Genomic DNA, 21,281 nt, shown 5'->3' with positions numbered 1-21,281 from the left:
AAAAAAAGTCCATTGAGCACAATCCCGCCACGCACTTAAAGCCAGAGCTCAGCGGCGCCGCCGCCGCCGCAGCAGCAGCAACACGCCATACCAATACCATACTATCCACCCACACTAGTACCAGACCCAACGCCGACAATGCAAGCGTCCCGACCGGGTAGTCAACGGAGGCCATTGAACGCAAGCGCAAGCGCAAATGAAGACTCAGCAGTGAAAAAACCCCACGCAACGCAACGCAGGCAGATTATATTACAGAGAAAAAGAGAAAAACGAGAAAAAGAAGCCAATGCCTTGCAAAAACCCTGAATCCGTCCTTGAATAGTTTCCCGGCTTGCCCCGTCCTGTGTGCGGGACGATGGGACTGATATCAAATACTTAACGCCCGCGCGCCGTTGCTTCGTGTGCTGTGTGTTGTTTCGCCCGTGCTGGAGAAGAGTGGCCGCCTCTACGCCCTGTGCGTGTGTTATGTCTCCCCCCGCCCGTGTGCTTAGATAGGTATATGTCCTTCTACGCCCAATGTCCCCATTGCCCCTGCCTGCTCCTGTAGCCGTCATCACCATTGGACGGCTTCACACAAACTCCCAAGAACCGATGTTCCTTCCCTCCCAGTTATGGCTTGGTATCTTAATCCAAATCTCGCTTTCAGCACCAAAAGACCTCGCACGCTACCACAGCTCGTCCGCGCACCCGCGCCTATGCGAAAACCGCCGAAAGCCTGCTCCGCGTCCTGCCGCCCCTTCTCGGCGTGCTCAGTCCCTCGCTCTCCGTCCTCGTCCTCTCCGCCTCGCTTATGCTGCTCGCCCGCCGCTTCGCCAGCTCCTCCTGCAATGTCTTCTTGCCTTTCCGTATCTCCCGTTCCTCGTCCGGAGGGATGAAGCGGTTGATGATGCGGTGGTCCATCACCCGTTCCTCGGAATCGTACTTGCCCTCCTTGTCCGTTTTCGGCCACGTGTACCCGTACAGCTTGCTGTGCCGCTCGCACCGCGGACATGCCGCCCGCGTGAGGTAGGCCTCTTCTTGGACGAAGTCTGCGTCGCATGTTCGGCAGACGACCCATCGGCTGTACTTTGCGGCTAGGAGAAGCGGGGTTAGCGTGTAGTCGCCTGGATGCCGCTGGTAGGCATCTTCTGGCTCCGTCGATTCAATCGTGGGGATCGGAACGGGAGGCGGGTGTGCGGCGTGCGACTGCGAGCGGGTCCGTGGAGGCGTTTTTAACCGTTTTTGCCGCACAAGTTGCTGGTTGGCATCGTCGAAGGCGACACTGTCGGAGAGCTCGGAAAGCGCGGATTCTGAGGATTCTCTGCGTGGATGGGTGCCGGAGTTGGTGACCTGGACCTCGGACGCATCTACTTTGACTTCAATGGGAGGCTGTGCGGCTTCGGAAATGCCATTCACAGGTCGAGAGGTTCCAATATCAGCAGTCTTCAGCTGCCTAACCGGATGTATCTTTGGCGAAACTTCCTCGTCAACGGAGGTGGCTGCAGTCGATTGTGTAGAAGGTTGAGACGCATCACTGAGTGAGCCTGGCGAACTCGCGCTAAAACTTTCAGGTGCGGCCAATACCGTAGCAAACCAAGAGTTGCGCTGCTGAATCCGCATCGCCCTTAATTTGGCGGACGCAGTGGTAGGCCGTTGCTCTTCCTCAATAGTCGATGCCGGGGCCTCCTGGCTCACTTGCGAGTCTGTACGCTCCATCTTGATCTGTGGAATGCTGTTTTTTCGTGGCTTCTTTGACTGCGATTTAGGCGAATCATGCGGTTGCGAAGCGTTCGTTTTCCTCCTTTTCCGCCTATCCGTTGAAGTCGGCTCCGTTGTCGTGTCGCGCGAAGCTATGGCCGAATCCGTTCCATACCGCCTCTTCTTTCTGAACGAGTACGGACCATCGTGTTCTGGTTCTTGCGGTTCCTCGGCCGTGGTTTCGCTGTCTGAATCCTTGGTCGGGCCCCAGCCGTTGCGCCTGTACTTTTCGCAAGTTGCGCAAAGACATTCGCAATTGTCCTCCCCAAAGTAATCCTCGCCGTAAGACACCGTAATCTCCTCGCCCACTTCAATATCCCTTTTCGAGACAATGGCCATTCCATTCGGACCGGCGGTGGTTAATCGCGCATTCGCCTCACAGTCGTGGTTCGCAAACCGCGCGGGGCCGAGGAAGAGGGAGGGCGCCTTTTTGCGACTGGACATGACAATGCTGAAATCGCGCTTGTTGAGGTCAAGCGTCTCTTCTTCCTCCTTCGTCATGGCGACCTGGATACCGCACAAATACTTTATGACCTCGTTCTTTTTGATTTCTTTTCGCGCAACAACGGAGGCTTCATGGCTGACAATGGTATAGCGATTCGTGGTTGAGACCTCCCACGGGCAATCCGGCATATAAATGTTGACGTACTTGCGGAGGTGCCTCTTGAAATGCTCCTTTTCGTCCTTGGTTCCCAGTCTTTGCAAATACTTTTTCAGGCCAGGCTGCTCCAGTAACTGATCCATGGCTTTGGCCGGGTCTTTGTTAATGATTACTGTGTCACGTAATATCTTGGCGATGTCCTCCTCATGGAGACCGCGGCAAGCGGAATACCTCATGCGATTCTTGCGAATGGTGGTCCAAAAGTAGACCTGCGCTTTAGTGTTAGGTCAGTGTGTTTTATGATATACCTCTGCGCGGCGGCGCGCGAAGGAACTTACGCGGTCGACGAGAGCATCGGTAGCCAGGTCGTCGTAGTTTGCCAGTTGCGACAGGGTCAAGCCGCCCTTCTTGGCCAGCGCATCTTTGAGAGCCATGGCAAGCGCTTACGGCGAGGAGAGAGGTGAGAAGCGGCGCAGGCGGCGACAAGGCCTGGCGGAAGGAAAAGGAGAGGTGAGGTGACGTAGAGCAGCAAAGAGAGGATCGTGCGCCTGGGCGCTATAGGAAAAGGCAGGTTGCACGAGAAAGCAAAAGGAAGCATAGACGAAAGCGAAAGAAGAGGAGCGGTCGGGCGCTACCTGGGCAGCGCAGGCCGTGAATGCAGCATTGGGTCAACTGGAGTGAATCAAGGTCAGCACAAAGCCACAAGGCCGGGGGGATGTGGAGGCTGGGAAGTGAAATGCAATCCGCTTGCACCCCGGTCCAGGCGCAAAGGCCCAGCGCCGGCGCCGCGGAACTAACCGGCGACATTTCTCGAACCTCGACATCGATCATCTGCCACTCTGATCGCGTGGAAGTGGACGAGGAGGCCCGCGCCAACATTCACCCAGCATGATCCAGCTCAAGGTAGACGCTGTGCCCTCTCCGCTCCTCGCACCACAAGGCTAACCCACTTGCCCCGGCAGTCCCTCGTCAACTGCATCGACAACTCCGGCGCCGCCATCGTCGAGTGCGTCCAGGTCTTGCGCAAGAAGGCCGCCGCGTCGATCGGTATGTGGAGTCCTCCAATATCCCACTGCGCTCCATTTGCGCCTTAGCTCTGCCGTCAATGCTATGGCGACGTCGTCAATCGCCTCTTCACACGCACAACCCTCCTCCGAGCATGGACCCACTCCGCGGACAAGATGTCTCGAGATATCGATATACTGCATGTGCCAAGAGCATTGAGATGGACTGCAAGACTACTGCTCATAACACCCATGTTGCGCGCCTCGCAATCATCTTCCAGCACCGCTGCATCGTCGCCGCATCCTGCTTCACCACACCACCTCCCCGAGACACACTCCTCTGACATCCTCGTCTTCTTTAGGTGACCGCATCATTGTTGTCGTGCAGAAGCAGCGTGCTTTCGGTGCCGACTCCGGCAGCGTCTCCGTCAGCGCTGCGAACAAGGTGCGCCGTGGTGACATCCGGCACGCCGTCGTCGTTCGCACGGCCAAGAAGATCCAGAGGCCAGACGGCTCGGTCGTCAGGTTCGACGATAATGCGTGCGTCTTGATAAATAAGTCTGGCGAGCCTATTGGAACCCGTCTTAACGGTAAGTCTGCTGCGTTGCTATTGAAGAAGCTGGATATGGGAAGATGAGAGCATCTTGCTTTCTGGAATGGCCGATACTGGCTATATTATGTGCAAAACATCGCTAATTATTTGTCTTCGTATATAGGTGTCGTTGGAGCTGAGCTCCGCAAGACGCAATGGTCCAAGATTCTCTCTATGGCCCCGCAGCATGTGTAAAAATATTGAAAGAAGCATATGAGCGGAGGAGTAGCGGAGTAAAGAAGGCATGTGGTCGTTGAGAAAATCAGTAGAAACATTGTGCCTCTATGCCGGACCGTTTGGGTATCAGAAACCCCCGGATTTGTTGTTTACAAAACGCCATGTAAAGACAGAGAAAAGCCAGTAAAAACAGAGCAAAATCTCCCCTGTAACTCCATGCTCGATTTCCCTTTTGATAACCAGACGTGACCACATAGAGTTCGTACAAATGCTATCCCTTGGGCCTCGATACCATCCTTCAAACCATCCCCACGAGCGGCGCCGCGCCTACTGCCACACGAGGCCGCAGGTCGGGCTGACGCACACGTAGTAGAGTTTCTAAAGGGAAGGTCTAGTGAGCCTCCGAACCGAAGTAAATGAGAAACAAGGTAGAAGAAGAGGGCCATACCATGCCGGTCTCAGCCGTCCGCTGCTGTGACTGGAAGAACACTGCCTCCTCGCCGCACTTGGGGCATGGTTCCTTCGCCCTGGGCAGCTAAATATCAGAGGCAAAGTTAGCGGGTGGAGCTTTAAAAACTCAACGCACACTAACAAGGACAATGATCATGACAAAATCAAACTCGAAGCCACAGATTCCGCTCTCGCTGTCCGTTCACTGGCCATCTTCTCGATGCTCGTGCATACCGCCCATGGACGTGTCGGGGTCGTCGGCCTCGATGAATAGACCCGCATCCGGCGCATCTTCTCCGCAAACCTCACAGAAGATCTCCTGGCCGCACATGGTGCAGAAAGGCGGGACGCCGTCGGCGGCGGCGAGGTCCATCTCGTCCAGGTCCATGTCCATGTCTTCCTCCACCATGCCGTTGCTATAGCTATTGCTGGAGTGGTGCTCGCCAGAACAAGTGTTGATGCTGTGTGAGGGGGCAGCAGAAGCGCTGGCACTACTAACCGTCGGGTCTTGGCCCAAGTCACTCGTCACACCGGCCGTTTCGGACGCCGTGTTGTGCATGTCGTTGCGGTAGATGCACGCCGTGTCGGCATCTTGGCTGTAGCTGCAGGTCCGGCAGGCGAACATGAGCTGGCGCGTCGACTCGTCTTCCTTGGGGTAGAGCAGGTTGGAACTGTGACATAGTGTTAGCTTGCCTCGAGAGGATAGAGGGCGGCGGAAGGGAGAAGAAGGATTACCATTCGGCGCAGAACCTGAACATGACCTTCTTGGAGCGCTCGTTGGCGCCATCCGAGGGCGCTGGGGAGGCGTAGCCAGACATGACGTGGGTTACCGTGTCGTCGCTTTGATCGAGGGTCGTGTTGAGGCGACGGCTGGGGGCTTAGGTGAGCTGCGGGTGGTAGCAGCAGAAGCTTATGCTTGTTGGACGTGGGAGGTGAAGGTCGGTTTCGCGGGCGGCGGCGGACAGCTGCTGGGTGTTGTGTAGGGAACGGAAGCGATCAACGCCCAAGCCGCCGCTTTTCACCCGCCCTGAATGGCAGCACGGCCTTGGCACGCGCATGACTCTAGTTCCGGCCTTCCTCAAATAAAGAGTCATTCATATCTTAATACATGGAGACCTTTGTCCCACGTGCCTTAGCGCGTGCACTTGGTGGCATCTGCTACTGAGGATCGCAGGGGATGCAAGCGCCCTTCATCTGCCAAAGGGATTCCGGCAAGTCGGTATGTTTACCTGAACCAAAGCAATATGCGAACCGGTCCTGGAATTAAGTGCAATATTTGACATGCGCTAAGGGGAAAAGCAAATGCTTGCCACAAACAATACTGTGGTAATAAAGGTAATCCGTAGTGACATTGGAGCACTAATTAGTTGCATACTCCTAGGTAGGTTGCTCAATCAAGCAGCAAGCACGCTCCGTGTCCACCACAGCCACCTGCGACAACTTCAAAGCTATATTTGTACATACATACGTATTTGATATGTCGGTGTCCCGGATAGGCGGCCCTGCATCCATGCTAGTTGGTTGATGCCTCATGCTCCGGTAAGCAAACCTCTAGCCTTAGACCATGCGACAGGTCATGGACACGTGGAATGTGATACCATTCGCGCGCCTCCAGAGTACACGAGATGCTGCAGTAGATGGAGGCAGAGATGCATGCAGCAGCCCTTGGAGGATCGTCAGGCAGGGAGGATCTGGAGCCAGGTCCCCAGACATCGTCGGGTCAGGGACGGGTATTGATGCAGGCTGAGCCGCTTCCCGTGATGTCTTGCGCACGCTGTGCCACGCTCCATCTCACCAGGCAGCTGCATCTCTGGCAAGCTAAGGCAAGCCACTGCAGGTCACCCTAGCTGCCGGGGAAAGTTGGAATTTAGCTCCCGTCCAAACAAACGTAGACGATTTAACAAAAGCGGACGAATGGAAGGCTGTGACACTGTATTCCTCCCTCTCGGCTGGATGAGGTAGCACCGCACATGGAGGAAAAAGCTCCGGTCTGCAGTGCGTTTCGACCTTAACTAGACGCGGCCTACGCGCGCGTGGTAGGCTACCGCCGGCCAACGAGGCATCTAGAATCTCGGCGAAGTTGTCGTGTGACTGCCCACGTGCAGCGATCGTGTTGAAGCCTGCTACCACCGGACGGCGAGGGTGAGACGACGCGGTCGGTGGGAGCTGAAGATGGCTTTGATGTGTGACGTGACAAGGGCCGACATGGGCTCCGCAGATCGTCGGAAGCTGCCCCGCACTCAAGTTCACAAGAAACACAAACACCCAAGCACAAGGTCACAAACTCAAGCCTCCAACCCCACCAACTCATTGCACGGAACCATCTCCTCTATCGCAAACAATCTAGCTTCCCTCAAACACCGCTATGGTAAGCTGAATCGCGCCGTCCCAAGGCTGTACTGCCTTGTTCTAATCACGCCCCAGGCTGAGACCGGTCTTCCCTCTGGCTGGGAGGTGCGCACCTCCAAGTCCAAGGGCCTTCCATACTACTTCAACCCGGCGACAGCTGAGTCGAGATGGGACTCGCCCGAGGGCACCGACCCCGAGAAGCTGAAGGTTTTCATGGCCTCGTACCACAGCTCCAAGGCCGGCGACGCTTTGGCTCAGGGCGGAGGGCAGGATACGATTCGCGCCGCGCACTTGCTCGTCAAGCACGAAGGAAGCCGGAGGCCCTCGAGCTGGCGCGAGGCCAAGATCACGCGTACTAAGGAAGAGGCGCTGGAGGTTCTGAAGGGACACGAGCAGCGCATCAAGTCGGGCGAGATAAGCTTGGGCGAGCTAGCTACCACCGAGTCCGACTGTAGCAGTGCGCGCAAAGCAGGAGACCTGTGAGTTGTACTCGGATTAGAAATCGCTTGACGGAAGCTAACTACCGACCCACAGTGGTTTCTTCAAGCGGGGCGACATGCAGCGGGAATTCGAGGATGCTGCGTTCGCACTGCAGCCGGGAGAAATTAGTGGAGTGGTGGAGACCGCGTCTGGACTTCACTTGATTGAGAGGTAAGAGGAGCTTTTTTACAACGTCCACGTGGCCATGCAGAGTGCTGATGCATATTTTCTTATCATTTTCCAGGTTGCCGAACGCACAATAGAGATATACGGCTAGCATTCCAGTCGAATGGCATTCATCCAGTGCGTGTCTGAATCAAACAGGTAGATTGGACAAAAGCGTATGACACGTGTGTATTCGCCATCTCGTGCTTGCGTGTGAGCTGATATAGCCCCGGATGAAATGAAAATCGCTCGCCTGCAAGGGGTAGGTGCAACCTACATATGCCCAAAGGCTCAAATGCTCGATCCGGCTCGAGATGTGAGATGGCCGGACCGGAGGTCTGCTCCGTAGGGCAGCCGTTCGTCAGTCATATTTCGCTCATCAGACTAGGCCGTCAAGACCAGTCATCCGCAGCATTGTGGCTGCTATCTAGGGCGGTGCAGGGGGGCAGTCAACTGCGGTACGGGGCGGATTCAGCATAGCCGCGCGAGTTGCCGCATACTGCGCCGTCTCGCTTGATCCACTTAACAACCAGATCATGCACACTGCAGCGGAACGAGACACGCTTCGGCAGGATCCCGGCTACACATCCTTCATGTTCATTGACAATGGGCACTAGACGTCAGATGGTGGTAGCCCGGCGACAGACCGGGCTCACCGATCCGAAAGTATCCGATGTGGCAGCAGTTCATCAGCCTTATCCCGCTGCGACGAGGTACGACGTCCATGCAGCGTGCAACGCTCTTGGCGTCGGCGCCCGACAGGAGGCGTCTCTGCCGGTTTTGTTGACCCGATGCTGGACGCAGGCGTTCTGCGGAATACGACCCCGGACCCCGCAGGTCTGCGCAAAGGGCGGGTTCGCGCGCCTAGACACTAGCTGCTTCGGGGCTTAGAATGTTCTGGAGGTAGCCGCCATGGCACCTTTGCCATATCCGTCGCCTTTGGTTGGACTGCGTCAGGCCACTGAAGGGGTACTCTACGGAATGTGTGGAGATGCTGCTTAGGTTGGTCGAATTATTTCACTGTCGTTGTCGTGCTATTTGAGTAGGCACCTCCCGCTCGCCCTTCCGTCATACCCGCTTTCCCATCCCAGCGGGCACCCAAGACTTTACTCTTACCTCTTCCATTGTTAACCCATAAACTCAAGGCCGCGTCAGCCAAACTTTTCTTTACCGCCCGGCTGGAACCTATTCCCTGACACACCTAAAACACATAAAAGCCCTCAGCACGCCCCGCAACGCCAAAGCTTTCAACCCTTAACACATTATCAACATTACCATACCTCGACTACAATAACCTTCACCATGGCAGCCGTTGCTTCTAAGCAATCCTATTCGATTGCCGCTGGCGGCTCATCACCTAACCGGCACATGCGCCGCCTCTCTGTGCGGCGCACTTTCTCCACCGGGCCCGACGTTTCGGCACCTCGGACGCACTGCCCAAAAGATGTCGATGCGTTCAGTTATGACCCCGCTCATCTGCTTGAATGGAGCATGCCCGACGGCCTCTGGTATCGCCTGCCCTCCCGACTCCGGGCCACTGTAGCGAGTATGCAACACGCTGGCGCAGCCGTCCTGACAGGTTTGGACCGCCTGCACGAGATGAAAGAAGAACTGCAGCTCGACAAGTTCTCAGAGACCTCCAACAAGGATGAAACTGAGGATCCATTCGAATATGGCAGTGGCAGCATCGCTCCCGGGCAGCCAGGACTCGAAGATCTCTTCGACGTCATGACGATGGAAGCCGCCAAAGCTCCACGTGGACGCCACGATTCCCTCGCAACCCCATCTCTTTCCACGCCAGCCTTGACTCCTTCGGACTCGAGCATAGCCGTAGACTTCGGCGACTCAAACTCGTCACCTTCGACGCCTCTTCCAGCCACACCACTCCAGCTTCCATCGCCCCTGGCTCTTCCCAGCAAGCCCTGGCAACAGCCATCTCCGCAGCGGTACTCGATGTCTGGGCCTCGGCCAGACGTGAAACTGGGCGCCGAGCCCAGCAACTCCAGCCTCGGCACGGCCGCGGTCCTCATGGCCAACGGCAAGCTCTCGGCGCCGCTGCTGCCGCTGCACCCGCACGGCTTCATGCCCACGCCGCGCCATCCGCATGCGGCCTACTATGCGGCGGAGCTGGCGGAGCTGCGCTGCGTGGCGCTGGTGCGGCTGCGCCACTCGGCGCGCAAGGTCGAGTCGCAGTGGATCGAGTGCAAGCGGGTGGGCGACGTGATTATCGAGGCCGCCAGGTCGTCCCCCGCTGCCTCGGCGTTCGAGCTCTCCGACGAGGAGCGCATCGAGGAGCAGGTGCGCAGCGCGCTGGCGGTGGTGCGCGAGTTTGAGATGTGGTGGGCGGGGCAGAAGGGCGAGGTTGGCGCGCTCGAGGAGCGCATCAAGAGTATTGACGGTATTTGGGCGTAGGCACTGGAGTACGGATTTCCCTTTTTTTGGTTTAACCTAACGCTTGATGGATGACGGATGATGAACTCTGGCACGTTCTTTGCTTGCGATTTTCACTCGAGCCTTTCTTTCCCACTTTGTTTTTCGCTGATCGAAACTGCACATGTTAGGGCATGGACATATATGAGGCGCATACTGATGGTATATTGGAAGGCGCTATGGTCGCATCTCAGAAACATTTTCCTTCTCCGTATCACATTCACCAGCTCAGCCCGCTCAGTGGCATTAGGTAGTTACGAGAGCTTTTTGAGGCCTCCCTTTCACCTTCGTTATTGTATTTTCTACTGTAGTAGCTTTGATAGCATCATTATAGGAGTCCAAAGTGTTTGCTTTTTTAAAACCTCTTTCCATCAAAAGCGCATCGAGAAACGACAAATAGACAGGCAAACAAGCAGCAAACAAACAACCACGCAGCAGGCACGCCCCAAACGGCGCACCGAAAAAGCCCACCCCCCTGCCTCCGTCATCCCAAACACCAACAAAGGGCGTCCAACAAAACACGCCTCCCCCGCCGGCAGGCCCACCCCCCACTTTTCAGACTTCTCCGCACTAAGACCGATCAGCCCGCGCGCGCGGGACACTCCCTTGGAGGCTTGGGGCCAGGGCCCAGAACTAACGCCCGCCGGGCTGGCCCCCCCAGGCGCGGTTCGCCGCGCGGGTAGTGGCAGCGCCGGCGTGCCGGCTTGGGCCCCGCCTGCCCGCTTGCAGCCGGTTGCGGCAGCTACTAGGGCGCGCGCGCGCGCGAGTGAGCGCACGCAACCCAGCCCGCCGCCTACCTCCCTACTCTAGAGTGCTCTACCTGGCTTTGCGGAGGGGCCTGTCTGCTGGGCTAGGCAGCTTGGCCGGCGTGCGCCGGTGTTGGATCGGCGGCTTGGGGAAAGTGGAGATGCTTCGCTGGGGCCTGGCGGCCTGCTGGGCGCTCTTGCGTCTCGTTGAGTAGCGCGTGCTTGCTGCGGGGACTCGCGGTTCATGAGGCGTCGGTTGCTGATGACGTTGTGGGTGGGTGGCATTACTGCCTGGCCAGGCCTGGCGCTTCCGCTGTGTGTAAGGGGTGGAGCTGGAGGTGGGGTTGGGGGGTTGGGGATTTTGATGAGCTGCGTGGGTGTGGTGCTGTGGCATCTGATGAAAGTTAGAAATCTGAGCGCTCTCATTTGCCTGCGGCTCTAGAATACGTGGTTGTGTCCCCATGTGACGCCGGGTTAAAGTAGAAATGCTACCCTGCCCGCCCCTCTTAAGTCGGGGAACAGGCAACTGATCCGCTCATCGGCTGCGTTGTACTCGTAAACAAGAGTCTAGAAGGCTTGCGACTCCATCGCCCGATGGTTCCTTTCTGCGCGCTCACGCAAGAATTACGACACCGCCTTCGGCTCGCGCCCGCTCTTCTTCCCTCCTTGCTTCTCTTTCGCGCGCACCTCGAGCGGCGTGCCCGCGCCGGTGCTGACGGCCTGGATGTTGACATCCAGGTACTGCGCATTCTTAGCCTCGCGGATCCAGGGCACTTCAACTGCCGCGAGATGCGCGCGCACGTAGTCTAGCAGCGGTGCCGCGCCTGGTGCCCCTTCCATTACACCCACGACGCCGACGCGCGGCAGGCCCAAAGCCGAGGCAAGCTTCTGCTCCGAAGATGCCTTGAGAGGGACCAGACGCGTTGCCGTGGCTGCTGGGAGCGTGCTTGAAGCTGCCTGCGACAGGAGCGGCAGGTGTGCGTACGTAATGTCGTTGGGCGGCTTTAAGAGGAACAGGATTGCCAAATTGGACAATGCCGGTGCATCACCAATTTCTTTATGCTCGTTTCCGCCTTGGGGACGGAGCGCTGGAGGCGCCCTGGCCGCTGCTAGTTGCTCGAGATGCCGAGTCGTGCTATTGATGCCGACGGTTATGGATTTGGAGATGTCGGGCATCGGCGGCGCCGGGACAGGGTCTGATGTTGCGGCTCCAGCGTCATCGTGACGCTTGCGCTTTTTGCTGCGTTTGCCTTGGGAGGGTGTCACGTGGAGAGAGCGGTGGTGGCCTATGGGGGAAAGGAGGCTGCAGGATTGATTGGTTACACTCTATAGGAAATTTGGACACGATGTCACAGTTCACGCTTACTTGACGAGCATTTCCAGCATGACATCGTGATCTGAGGTGGACAGTTGTGGCCTGCGACAAATGATGGTGGTGAGCGTGGAGGAGAATGAGACATTGGGAGCTGTATGTACCAGCTGACAGCGGTGTAGGGCGAGTCGAGCTTGAAGACAGTCTTGCCTGACTTGGCCGGCTTTGCTTGCATGTTGGTGGGTTGTGAGTGGTGAATGGCCGGTGCTTGGTGAATGAGTTGGTGATGATTTTCTTTGGTGTTTCACAAGCTTCAGGACGGGCCGCCTGACGTAATGGGGGGGAAGAGCGGGCCGATGGGATAATCCGGGCAGGACCGCCCTGGAACAGCCGCGCTAGAGCATCGCGCACTGCTCCTGCGTAGCCCGCGACTCGTTTACGCGTTGACCTCTCTACCGGTTGATATTACAAGCTGACCTTCTTCCTGTCCTGCAACACTGCCCCTGCGCGTGGACTCAAACATTTGCTACCCCCGGAGCTTATCGCGCGTGGCCCCTGCGTCGTAGCTCCGCCTGGAGACATTTCGTAGGCTGCCGCTCCTCGTACCCTGGTCGCTGTGAGGCAATCAAGCTCCCGAGCTTCACGCATGCTGCCGCTCCGTTTCTTTCACCAGTTCAACCTTTTCCCAAGGGCTTTCTGGTCCCCCTTGGAGCTCCTGTTGCCTTAGATAAGAGCCCCATTCTCCCCTCGCTGACTCATGGACAATCAACATGTAATGGATCCGCATCCGCACATCCTGCCACAGACCTCCCCGGCCGACCCTTCAGCTGAAGAGCGCCGCGATTCCATGGAAGACGCAGACGCCTCGCCCGGCCGATTCAAGCGCCCGCGTCTGGACAGCGGTAGCCGAGAATTGCAAAACATGGCGGCAGATCTGGACGAGATTCACGCGGAAAGCCTGGCCCACGACCCCGTCACTTCCGCCGACGCGCCCGCTACTCCCTCCGACCAGAAGGAGCAAACCGACGACGACGTCACCCGCGCGCCGCAAACGCCCAGTCGCGTCACCATAAACGTGCGCACCCCGCAGTCCCCTTCCCACATCACCGCCTCCAACGGTGCTGCCGACGCGCCCGCCGCCCATGAGCCTGAGCCTGAGCCTGAGCTGCATGCTGCTGCGCACAACACCAACATGAGCCCTCCGCAGCGCTCGTCTCCCTCGGCGCCGTCGCCCAAGACAACCTCCAAGACTTTCGCTGCCGACGCCTCCCGCATAGACGCCGCTCCCTCCCCCGTCGACAGCCCGCCTATAGTCGAAATCGACGTCGACGACTCCGGTGACGCCGAAGACTCTGATAATATCATTGACATAGATGATGATGAGAATGAGGTTCGCGAGAGCATCTTCGACGAATTCCCATTCGCAAAGACCCACTCTCTAGACGTTGCTGCTGGAGGTCTTCTGAGCTTGATATCCAAGCCGAGTAAGAGCTTCCGTGGCCCTTCGGAACAACTCTGGCTAACTGACGCACCAGAAAACTGGCATCAACTTACCGAAGGCATCCTAAGCTCAATTGCCCGATGGATGAACAAGTTGTCAAGCCTGGTGGACCAAAACAAACTTGACTTGTACACTGCTTACATCAACGAGCCTGCTTTCTGGGATAAAATCAATGATATATTTCGCGCATTGTTAATGCGAGGGTAGGTTGACTTCTATTTCATTTTACAAGTCATAGCTAAACAATTTGGTAGCCGCTCGTACGAAGATGCCGTGGACTTGGGTCCGGACCAACAAGAAGAAGACGCGCTAGTGGATTTATTCCAGGCTTACGCCAGGGTTGCTGCGCAAATTTTTGCAGCCGACGTGGAATACTTTGAGCGTAACCCCCAGCCGTCTACTAAGGTACAGCATGTCATGGCTCCGTGCCATATACTGGTACTTAGCGAACTGCTCGTGCGCAACCCGGAAGTCCCGTTCTGGATATTGATAAGGGGAGTCCTGGCGGCAAATCCCATCGAAGTATGTGCTTCGATCATGAGCGGCTTTTTCGCATCACGCCATGGCCTCTCATCCCTAGTAGGATTGATTCGGCTAGGTGCTTCCATGCCCAATCATGAACTTCGTTCAACTGCCGCCGAATGTCTGCAACTTGTGCAGCTAACGACCGAATTCGCCTTGGCCTGGAGTCGTAAGGCCTCAACCTCGGAGCGCCGTTTCTTTGTGCAGCAGCTGTTGAAGCTCTTTAGGGAGCTTGACCCAACGACACTGGCGACGTCGAAGGCGCCCTCTGAGCTTTGCACGAACCTCGTTCGGGTAGCGGCCGACTTACTGCAATGTATCACTGAAATGGACAGAGAGCTGGCGGCACAACTCGCCACCGAAATACTCGGCGATGCCAAAGATTTGTATCCCACAGATTGTTATCCGGAGTTCGTCCGCGCGACCTGGCAACTAAGAGCTTTGAAGTTTTATATGACCAAAGGGCACATGGCGCAACGCATCTGCGGAGTCGAAGGCATGAGCCAGCAACTGATTGAAATGTGGAGCAGATGGTCGAAACATGGTAACATTGGAATCAATGCCCTCGCGGTCTTTGGCCAGACCTTGTTGGACGAGGGCATCATTGACTATCTCATCGGCGTCGACTCTCACGCACAGTTGGTCTCCCGCTGCGGCAACGTCGTTGGTTTCTTGACTGTTTCCAATCGTTGGTCCGATAAGCAATCGGATTCGATTTGGGCTTCGATCACTCAAAGTCAAGACCCTCGTATGGTCGAGGCCCTTACTGAATTGCTTATCCACTGCATTGCGCTCATGGACATAACTGACCTCCTCTACCTGTGCACTAAGCTGCGTACCTTACCTGTGGATAAGTTCCATCTCGGGATTCAGGAAGTCTTTCACCGAATTTGCAGTGCGTTACACAACAAAGCTCACATCCAGGCCGTCGAATGGAGACAGGTGGAGAACCGTATGCACATATTCGAACTTTGTGTCCACCTGATCCAAGAAAGCTTCCTCATGGATCCATCAACTCCGGTCGTTGAAACTCTGCATCAGCGAGCCTGTAAGGAACTTTCCAACTTATCTAAGCCGGAGGTAGCGTGCGACGGCGATCGGCAAAAAATCTACGAGGCTTGCATTCAAGAAATCGAGAAGATGACGGCCAAAGCTGCACCCAGTGCAAAGGTGATATACATTATCGCCAGAGCTTCCATAGGGAATGAGGCGGCTTACCTGGCAACCGACTTTGGCTTGACCGAATCAGTTGCGAAAGAGCTGTGTTCCTTCATAGATACCGAAAGAACTAAGGACGCCGGCAACAACTCCAACGGAGCCTTGGGATGGCGCTTGGAACTTTTGTTCTACCTTGTCAGCCAGTGCCCCGAATCCATACCCCCTGGCACGCAAGAAGTCGTGTGGGATCACTTGGTGGGATGCAAATCAATAGACGATGACGCACGCAACATCGCATGGCATTCGCTTTCTCAGATGGTCCGGGTGCAAGCTACGCATAACGCCTTCCTCGACCGCTGCGCAACAGATCTGCTCCCCAAAGTGAATCCGCAGTTCTACACAGCCGGGCTCTATGAATTCCTTTATCATTTGATTCAATGGCAGTTGCGGACCGTACAGTCGACTGGAATAACGTTGGAGGGTATTCTGGAGCCGCCTAGCGTTGAGCTGTTGTGGCAAGTCCTCCTTACGGCTCGACCAGGAACTATTGAGGGAGCCACTGCTGAATTCCTGGCTTTGCTCTACCTTGATGGGCGTGCTTATAATCAACACCATGCCACCTATCCCAACTTGGCTGAAGACACCCACAAGGCCCTTGTAAATCGCTGTATTCGCCAGCTGGTCGAAGCTCATGCCGCTTTGAGCGTTCCGGTTGAGCAAACAATGCAAGACGAACAGATGCAAGGCGTTTCTTCCGACGACGGAAATGCCTTGTACACGCTACGCTTTCAGAGGACCTTCTTGTTCCTTGCTGTACTACTCAACACGGTGAAGAAGAAGCCAGAGTTTAGGGTTGCATCGCCTCGTCTAGACAAGCCTACAACGCCGGCGGTTGTCCAAGAAACTGAAGGCGAACCAACAACAATCAGATTCCAGGCTTACTGGGGGCAGAGTAGTGACATGCAAACCGTCACCGTTGGAGACCTGGTGACGGTGTCATGGCTCAAGAACCGCCTTCGCGAGTGGACTGGCTTTACGCGTTTCAAAACCGTCTATTGGGGCAAGATGATCAAACTCGATGACATGGCAAATCAGACTCTTCGGGAAGCTGAATTCACTCGGGGCCATTTCCTAATTATCAAGGAACGGGACAAGGATTCAGTGTCGTATGACAGAGCGACTTCCGTCATAGAGGCTGAAATCCTTAAGAATTTTGATATTCTGTATGATTTTATGGAAAAGGACGATCTGCCGAGCAAGGCTGTAGGTGAACCCTCTATCAACACATGGTATAGCACTGACAATCGGCAGGCTTTTGAGTTCCTAGAGTCACTACCTCCTCACGGAAAAGCTCTCACCATCACATACGGCTTTAGTGATGCGTCTGTCGATGATATCGCTGCATCTGCGTTCCCCCCCGGGAATCCATACAAAGCCAGGTATTCTGTGCTTACTCTCGATGCGGATTTTCAGCATCATCTGAAACTGGTAAAATGGCGCCAAGACCTGCATGCATCTTTGTCTGAGGAACTGGAGATTGATGATATACAGGGCCCCATTGATGACCAGTTGATCCGCCACTCAGTGCAGTTGCTCAACGCTGCCATTTGCGATGAGACTATCATTGACCGTTCCCTTGCAACCGACCACGACTACCGCCTCGCCTCGAGGGCTATTGAATGCTTCGCAAATTTGCTGAGAGGCATGTCTGACGACACCATCTTCGCATACAGAGGGCTGACTGGCGCAGAGCGAGTCGGAAATGAGATCTCCTCCTCGTACTTTACCAATGAGACGCGTCTTGTTGACCGCTTGATGGCTTTTTTGCGTGCTTCTCTGAGTCTCTCCAAAGCCACCAAGCTAGTAGGTGATTGTTACACGGCTACTATCGAAGCTTGCTTGCACAGTCGTGGTGTCTGGGAAGCGTTCAAGAGTCGGAAGGATCTCGAGGAGCTACACTTGGATCTGCTTCTCAGAAACAGGGAAGATGTTCGTATCGAAATTGCGCAGTGCATTGACTCAAACTGCGCACAACTTCCTGAGTAAGTCTGGATCGGTTCGCTCCCACCTTGTATTTGCGACTGACAGTGGGATAAACCAGGTCGTCGCGCGTCGACGTCGATGACATTGTGGTTTTCTACTGGCACATCTTGTGGCGGTCACTTCCACAAGCCGTTACTTTTCCTAAGCAATCAAAGTCACTCTTCGAGTTATCGGCTGTAATTTTCCGCCGGTATGACGCGTTGCACCGGGACGAAGCTACACTAAGGGACTACATATCCTCGTGGAGCGATCTAGTCCTTGAGTACAAGCATGAAGTCGCCGTGGGCCGCAACAACCTGGACTTCGTCGTTCTTGGCTTCGCTCACCTTCTGCGTAATGCCGTGCAATCGCTGAAATCGTTCAAGAAGCAGCTAAGCCTTGGGTAAGTCTCATTACATTATCAATGTGGAAAAGTTCTGACCTTGTGAAGGGATTTGGCCGCAAAATTCTTTGGGGTGTTTCTATTCCCTACTGCTCCGAAATGGCCTATCGCGAAGCTGGAGAAGGAGGAAGTTCTACCAGTGCTCGACATAAGGACACGCGAGGAACTGTATACACTGATAATAGCACTTTGTGACGAGGAGTCCGTCTTCAAGCAAATCATCGGCCTCACGGATTGCGTCCTCAAGAACTGTAAGCATACTCTATACTTTCTCCCCATAGAAAGCTATCACTGACTTGCTTAGGCAACGTCGAGAGTGGCGAGGGCTATCCTCTAGATTCACCAAGGGACCTTCGTTCGGAAACTGGCTACGCTGGCTTGGAAAACCCCCAAGCCCTCTGCTACATGAACTCCCTGATGACTCAGCTCTTCATGGACCTCAACTTTAGAATGTTCATCTTTCAAGCTGAAGGCTCCGATGACGATGGCCTCCTGAAAGCCATGCAAGAGCTTTTCGCCAACATGCAGAGTAGCTACAGCAGATCTGTGGACATGAGGCCATTTGCACAATACATCCGCGGTACCGACAAGAAACCCATCAACGTGGCCATACAGATGGACACGGAAGAGTTTTTCCGTCTGCTGATGGACCAGCTAGAGTCTCAACTGGAGAAACCTCAAGACAAAGAAAGGCTAAAAGACTTCTACGGTGGTGTATCTGTCAACCAAATCAAGTCCAAGGATTGCGAGCATGTTTCTGAGACGGCAGAAACGCTGTTCAACATCCCGCTTGAAGTCAAAGGCAAAGAAACTTTAGAGGACAGCCTGAAAGCCTACGTCGAAGGGGAAAGCCTGGAGGGCGAAAACAAGTACAAGTGCGAGTCATGCGGCGGCAAGCTGGTAAATGCCGTGAAGAGGACTTGCCTGAAGACTGTCCCGGACAACCTCATCATGCATCTCAAGCGGTTCGACTTTGACCCGTATACTTTGACTCGCGCCAAGATCAACGATTACTTCCAGTTCCCGCAACGGATTAACATGAGCCCTTACAAGGTCGAATACCTGAGCGATCCGAACAAACCGATTGAAGAGGACTATTTTGAGCTCGTTGGGATTTTGGTCCACGCTGGCGGCGCAGAGCAAGGTCATTATTGGTCCTACGTTCGCGTTCGTCCCGATAACGAGGATGCACCTAGGTGGATCAAGTTTAACGATGACACTGTCACCGAACAAGACCTCAGCAAGGTTGACTCCGAATGCTTTGGCGGAAATGGTCGTCACACGTCTGCGTACATGCTGCTCTATCAGCGTGCAGCTTTGCTTGACAAGACACCTGGTAATGTTCCTCGTGCACCACAGTCACTCAATCCGATTGCACAGCTGCCAAAGGAGCTCGAACAGCAGATAGCCGAGGCGAACGAGCGTCATATCCGCGAACACTGCTTGTTTGACCGAAGTCATTCGTTCTTCATGCAGAGGATGATCCAGCAGATGCGGACGCTAAACAAAGGCATATGCTCCGAAGACCATGGCCTAGAAAAGGAAGTTGTCGATATGGCAATGTCGCATTTTTACCAAGTGACGGCCCGAGGCCAGGATTACCAGGAAGTCGAGAGGATTCTGAATGAGCTTAAGAAAGTTACTTCATCGTGCGCCATATGCACCAAGCTTGTTCTTGACTGGATATGTCAGCATGAGACTGCGCTTGCAGACTGGCTCATATTCTCATACTTACCGGACAGCATCAACCATGTCGGCCACGTTGTGCGGTTGTTCATCATCGAGGAGCTCTCTGTGCTGCGCATACGGGATCCCATCAAGTACGGCAGTGACCCGCAGGAGCTTGAGCTCGAGTTGGCTATGGAGCCCGCAAAAGATGGTGTCCTCTATTCCATGCTCAGGAAACTGAGGTCGCTTTCCGATCACCTTCACTACATCCCTCGTGGTCTTGACTTGAAGCAACACCCATGGGATGAATACTTCGGGCTCCTCACAGTTATTGCCAACGCAGGCGCTTTCGAAGCAGCTAGTCTGTTAGACCATGGCTTCTTGGTTATGTGCCTTGAGTTGTGCAGCGCCGAAGACGACCCAGAAGCGGCAGAGAGCTTTCCGGGCCTCTCGCCAATGCTCGGCAGGAAATGGGGCCCATGCTACAACGAACTTATCCAATTCCTATCTAGAATGCTCATCAAGATGGACCTTGAGGCTGAGCCCTGCGCCGACTTTAATGAACGTCTCCGGACCTACAGCGATTCCGAGAAGCAGCTGTTTCCCCTTTCTCCAGAGGAACACAGCCTTCTATTCCGATGGCACAAAAGCAACCACTACCTGATTGTCTTGAACAAGTGCTTGGAAGGATGGGACATGAGCCGCACAAACTACTTTCCTGCGGATCTCCTCAAGCATATGATCGACTCGGATCTAGACAGCATCTGCCTGACACACATATTCCGAACCATTGAGTCAGGTCTCGATATCATGTCTCCAGAGCTAGGACCTACCTGCTTGTTGGCCGCTGCATGGTTCTGCGCCTACACGTCCGACCCGAGGTTTGCGCAGGCGATGGTTACAACGGTGAACAAAGCTTTCCAGCAAGGCGTGGGCGCCTACGCGCTCGACTTCCTGAAGTTTTACAACAACCTCACCACTTTTGTCAACGACAAACTTCCGGATGAGTTCCACGACTTTTTCTACTGCTCGGCGCTAGAGTTTGCGCCGCACTGGGCCGTGACGTTGCTTTCAATTGAGGACCCCGAAGTGCAGCAGGCTACTCTCGTCTATGTGCGGAATATGTTGACACAGCAAGAACCCGGTGGGCCATATAGGGACGAGCGATTTGCATCCCTCAAGATCCTTAATTGCCGGGTCACCGCTGTGCGCAGAATCGCCAAGGCCGCTTCCGAGAGAATGGTCATAATTCATGAGAAGGGAGATGTGGCCAAAAGCCTCATAGAACCGCTCTATTCTTTGATTTTCGAAAGCTCCAAATTCTTAACGACGGTTTTGGCGACGAGGGACCTTGAAGATGACGATGCAGATGAGATTGAAAATGCCGTCAGGCAGTGCAGATGTAAGTTTTGAGAGTCAATGGTCTCGAGGCCGTAAAGACTGACTCAACGTTGCAGTAACGGACGAGTATTTCAGGACCTGGCCCGAATCAGATTACGACTCGAGTAAGTCTCCAGCACGCGACAGAAGACGGCGACGCAGCGACACGGTATAGAACGTCATCGACTAATACAAATGGTCACTTCAGCTTTCTCGGCCGAAGAAGAAATCGAATATGCCGATGATGTCGTCGGCATCTGAACAACTCTCTGGATTGCTGATAACCTGCGATTCGCCAAAGAAGCAAACCCTCACTCGCAAACCTATGTTTCTTGCTGCTTGGAGCCCAACTTTCAAACATGAAAGATCGACATGAAGGCAGCACGAATAGCTGGATGGGATTTGGAGCGGCTGTAATCAAATGCCGTCGACCATTCCGCACTCCCACATCCTCACTCGTCAGACAATGATGATCTGTCAGCACCGTCTTCATCTCGGCATGCACCAGTGCGGCTGCAACGACGAACGACTTAACCCGATCTTCTCCCTGGCACCATTGCTTGTTCTTACTTTTTGGCGTGCTT

General features: G+C 55.0%; 8 protein-coding genes across 8 annotated transcripts; 4 read left to right on the top strand and 4 right to left on the bottom strand.

The window, feature by feature from the left end:
* Positions 1-693: 693 nt before the first annotated feature.
* On the bottom strand, positions 694-2,772 carry K452DRAFT_306760 (uncharacterized protein; the record flags this gene model as incomplete). Its single annotated transcript, XM_033543016.1, has 2 exons — positions 694-2,607; positions 2,677-2,772. 2 exons carry the CDS (start codon positions 2,770-2,772, stop codon positions 694-696), a joined length of 2,010 nt encoding a protein of 669 aa, XP_033399851.1.
* Positions 2,773-3,226: 454 nt separating this feature from the next.
* K452DRAFT_325394 (uncharacterized protein) lies at positions 3,227-4,129 on the top strand (the record flags this gene model as incomplete). Its single annotated transcript, XM_033544773.1, has 4 exons — positions 3,227-3,241; positions 3,301-3,385; positions 3,705-3,932; positions 4,059-4,129. The coding sequence occupies 4 exons, from the start codon at positions 3,227-3,229 to the stop codon at positions 4,127-4,129; spliced, it is 399 nt and encodes a 132-aa protein (XP_033399850.1).
* K452DRAFT_285365 (uncharacterized protein) lies at positions 4,113-5,494 on the bottom strand. The gene is made up of 4 exons (XM_033540100.1): positions 5,297-5,494; positions 5,061-5,232; positions 4,560-4,646; positions 4,113-4,489 (listed from the first exon to the last, which is right to left on the bottom strand). Exons 1-4 carry the CDS (start codon positions 5,377-5,379, stop codon positions 4,439-4,441), a joined length of 393 nt encoding a protein of 130 aa, XP_033399849.1. The 5' UTR covers positions 5,380-5,494; the 3' UTR covers positions 4,113-4,438.
* Positions 5,495-6,794: 1,300 nt separating this feature from the next.
* Positions 6,795-7,715, top strand: K452DRAFT_285363 (uncharacterized protein). Its single transcript, XM_033540099.1, has 4 exons — positions 6,795-6,929; positions 6,986-7,389; positions 7,445-7,561; positions 7,635-7,715. Exons 1-4 carry the CDS (start codon positions 6,927-6,929, stop codon positions 7,651-7,653), a joined length of 543 nt encoding a protein of 180 aa, XP_033399848.1. The 5' UTR covers positions 6,795-6,926; the 3' UTR covers positions 7,654-7,715.
* Positions 7,716-8,857: 1,142 nt separating this feature from the next.
* K452DRAFT_296371 (uncharacterized protein) lies at positions 8,858-9,967 on the top strand (the record flags this gene model as incomplete). Its single annotated transcript, XM_033541904.1, has 1 exon — positions 8,858-9,967. The coding sequence occupies one exon, from the start codon at positions 8,858-8,860 to the stop codon at positions 9,965-9,967; it is 1,110 nt and encodes a 369-aa protein (XP_033399847.1).
* A 572-nt stretch (positions 9,968-10,539) lies between these two features.
* K452DRAFT_153542 (uncharacterized protein) lies at positions 10,540-11,275 on the bottom strand. Its single transcript, XM_033535564.1, has one exon. It carries the CDS (start codon positions 11,192-11,194, stop codon positions 10,802-10,804), a length of 393 nt encoding a protein of 130 aa, XP_033399846.1. The 5' UTR covers positions 11,195-11,275; the 3' UTR covers positions 10,540-10,801.
* K452DRAFT_267305 (uncharacterized protein) lies at positions 10,877-12,309 on the bottom strand. The gene is made up of 3 exons (XM_033538837.1): positions 12,208-12,309; positions 12,098-12,148; positions 10,877-12,034 (listed from the first exon to the last, which is right to left on the bottom strand). Exons 1-3 carry the CDS (start codon positions 12,276-12,278, stop codon positions 11,356-11,358), a joined length of 801 nt encoding a protein of 266 aa, XP_033399845.1. The 5' UTR covers positions 12,279-12,309; the 3' UTR covers positions 10,877-11,355.
* A 154-nt stretch (positions 12,310-12,463) lies between these two features.
* On the top strand, positions 12,464-21,171 carry K452DRAFT_153517 (uncharacterized protein). The gene is made up of 10 exons (XM_033535563.1): positions 12,464-13,527; positions 13,579-13,747; positions 13,799-16,487; positions 16,536-16,926; positions 16,975-17,266; positions 17,326-17,649; positions 17,698-17,900; positions 17,954-20,719; positions 20,775-20,822; positions 20,906-21,171. The coding sequence occupies exons 1-10, from the start codon at positions 12,801-12,803 to the stop codon at positions 20,956-20,958; spliced, it is 7,662 nt and encodes a 2,553-aa protein (XP_033399844.1). The 5' UTR covers positions 12,464-12,800; the 3' UTR covers positions 20,959-21,171.
* The last annotated feature ends 110 nt before the right edge of the window (positions 21,172-21,281 follow it).

Source organism: Aplosporella prunicola (assembly GCF_010093885.1).
Source record: "Aplosporella prunicola CBS 121167 unplaced genomic scaffold K452scaffold_7, whole genome shotgun sequence".
NCBI lineage: Eukaryota > Fungi > Ascomycota > Dothideomycetes > Botryosphaeriales > Aplosporellaceae > Aplosporella > Aplosporella prunicola.
This window is presented reverse-complemented; position numbering and strand designations above follow the sequence as displayed.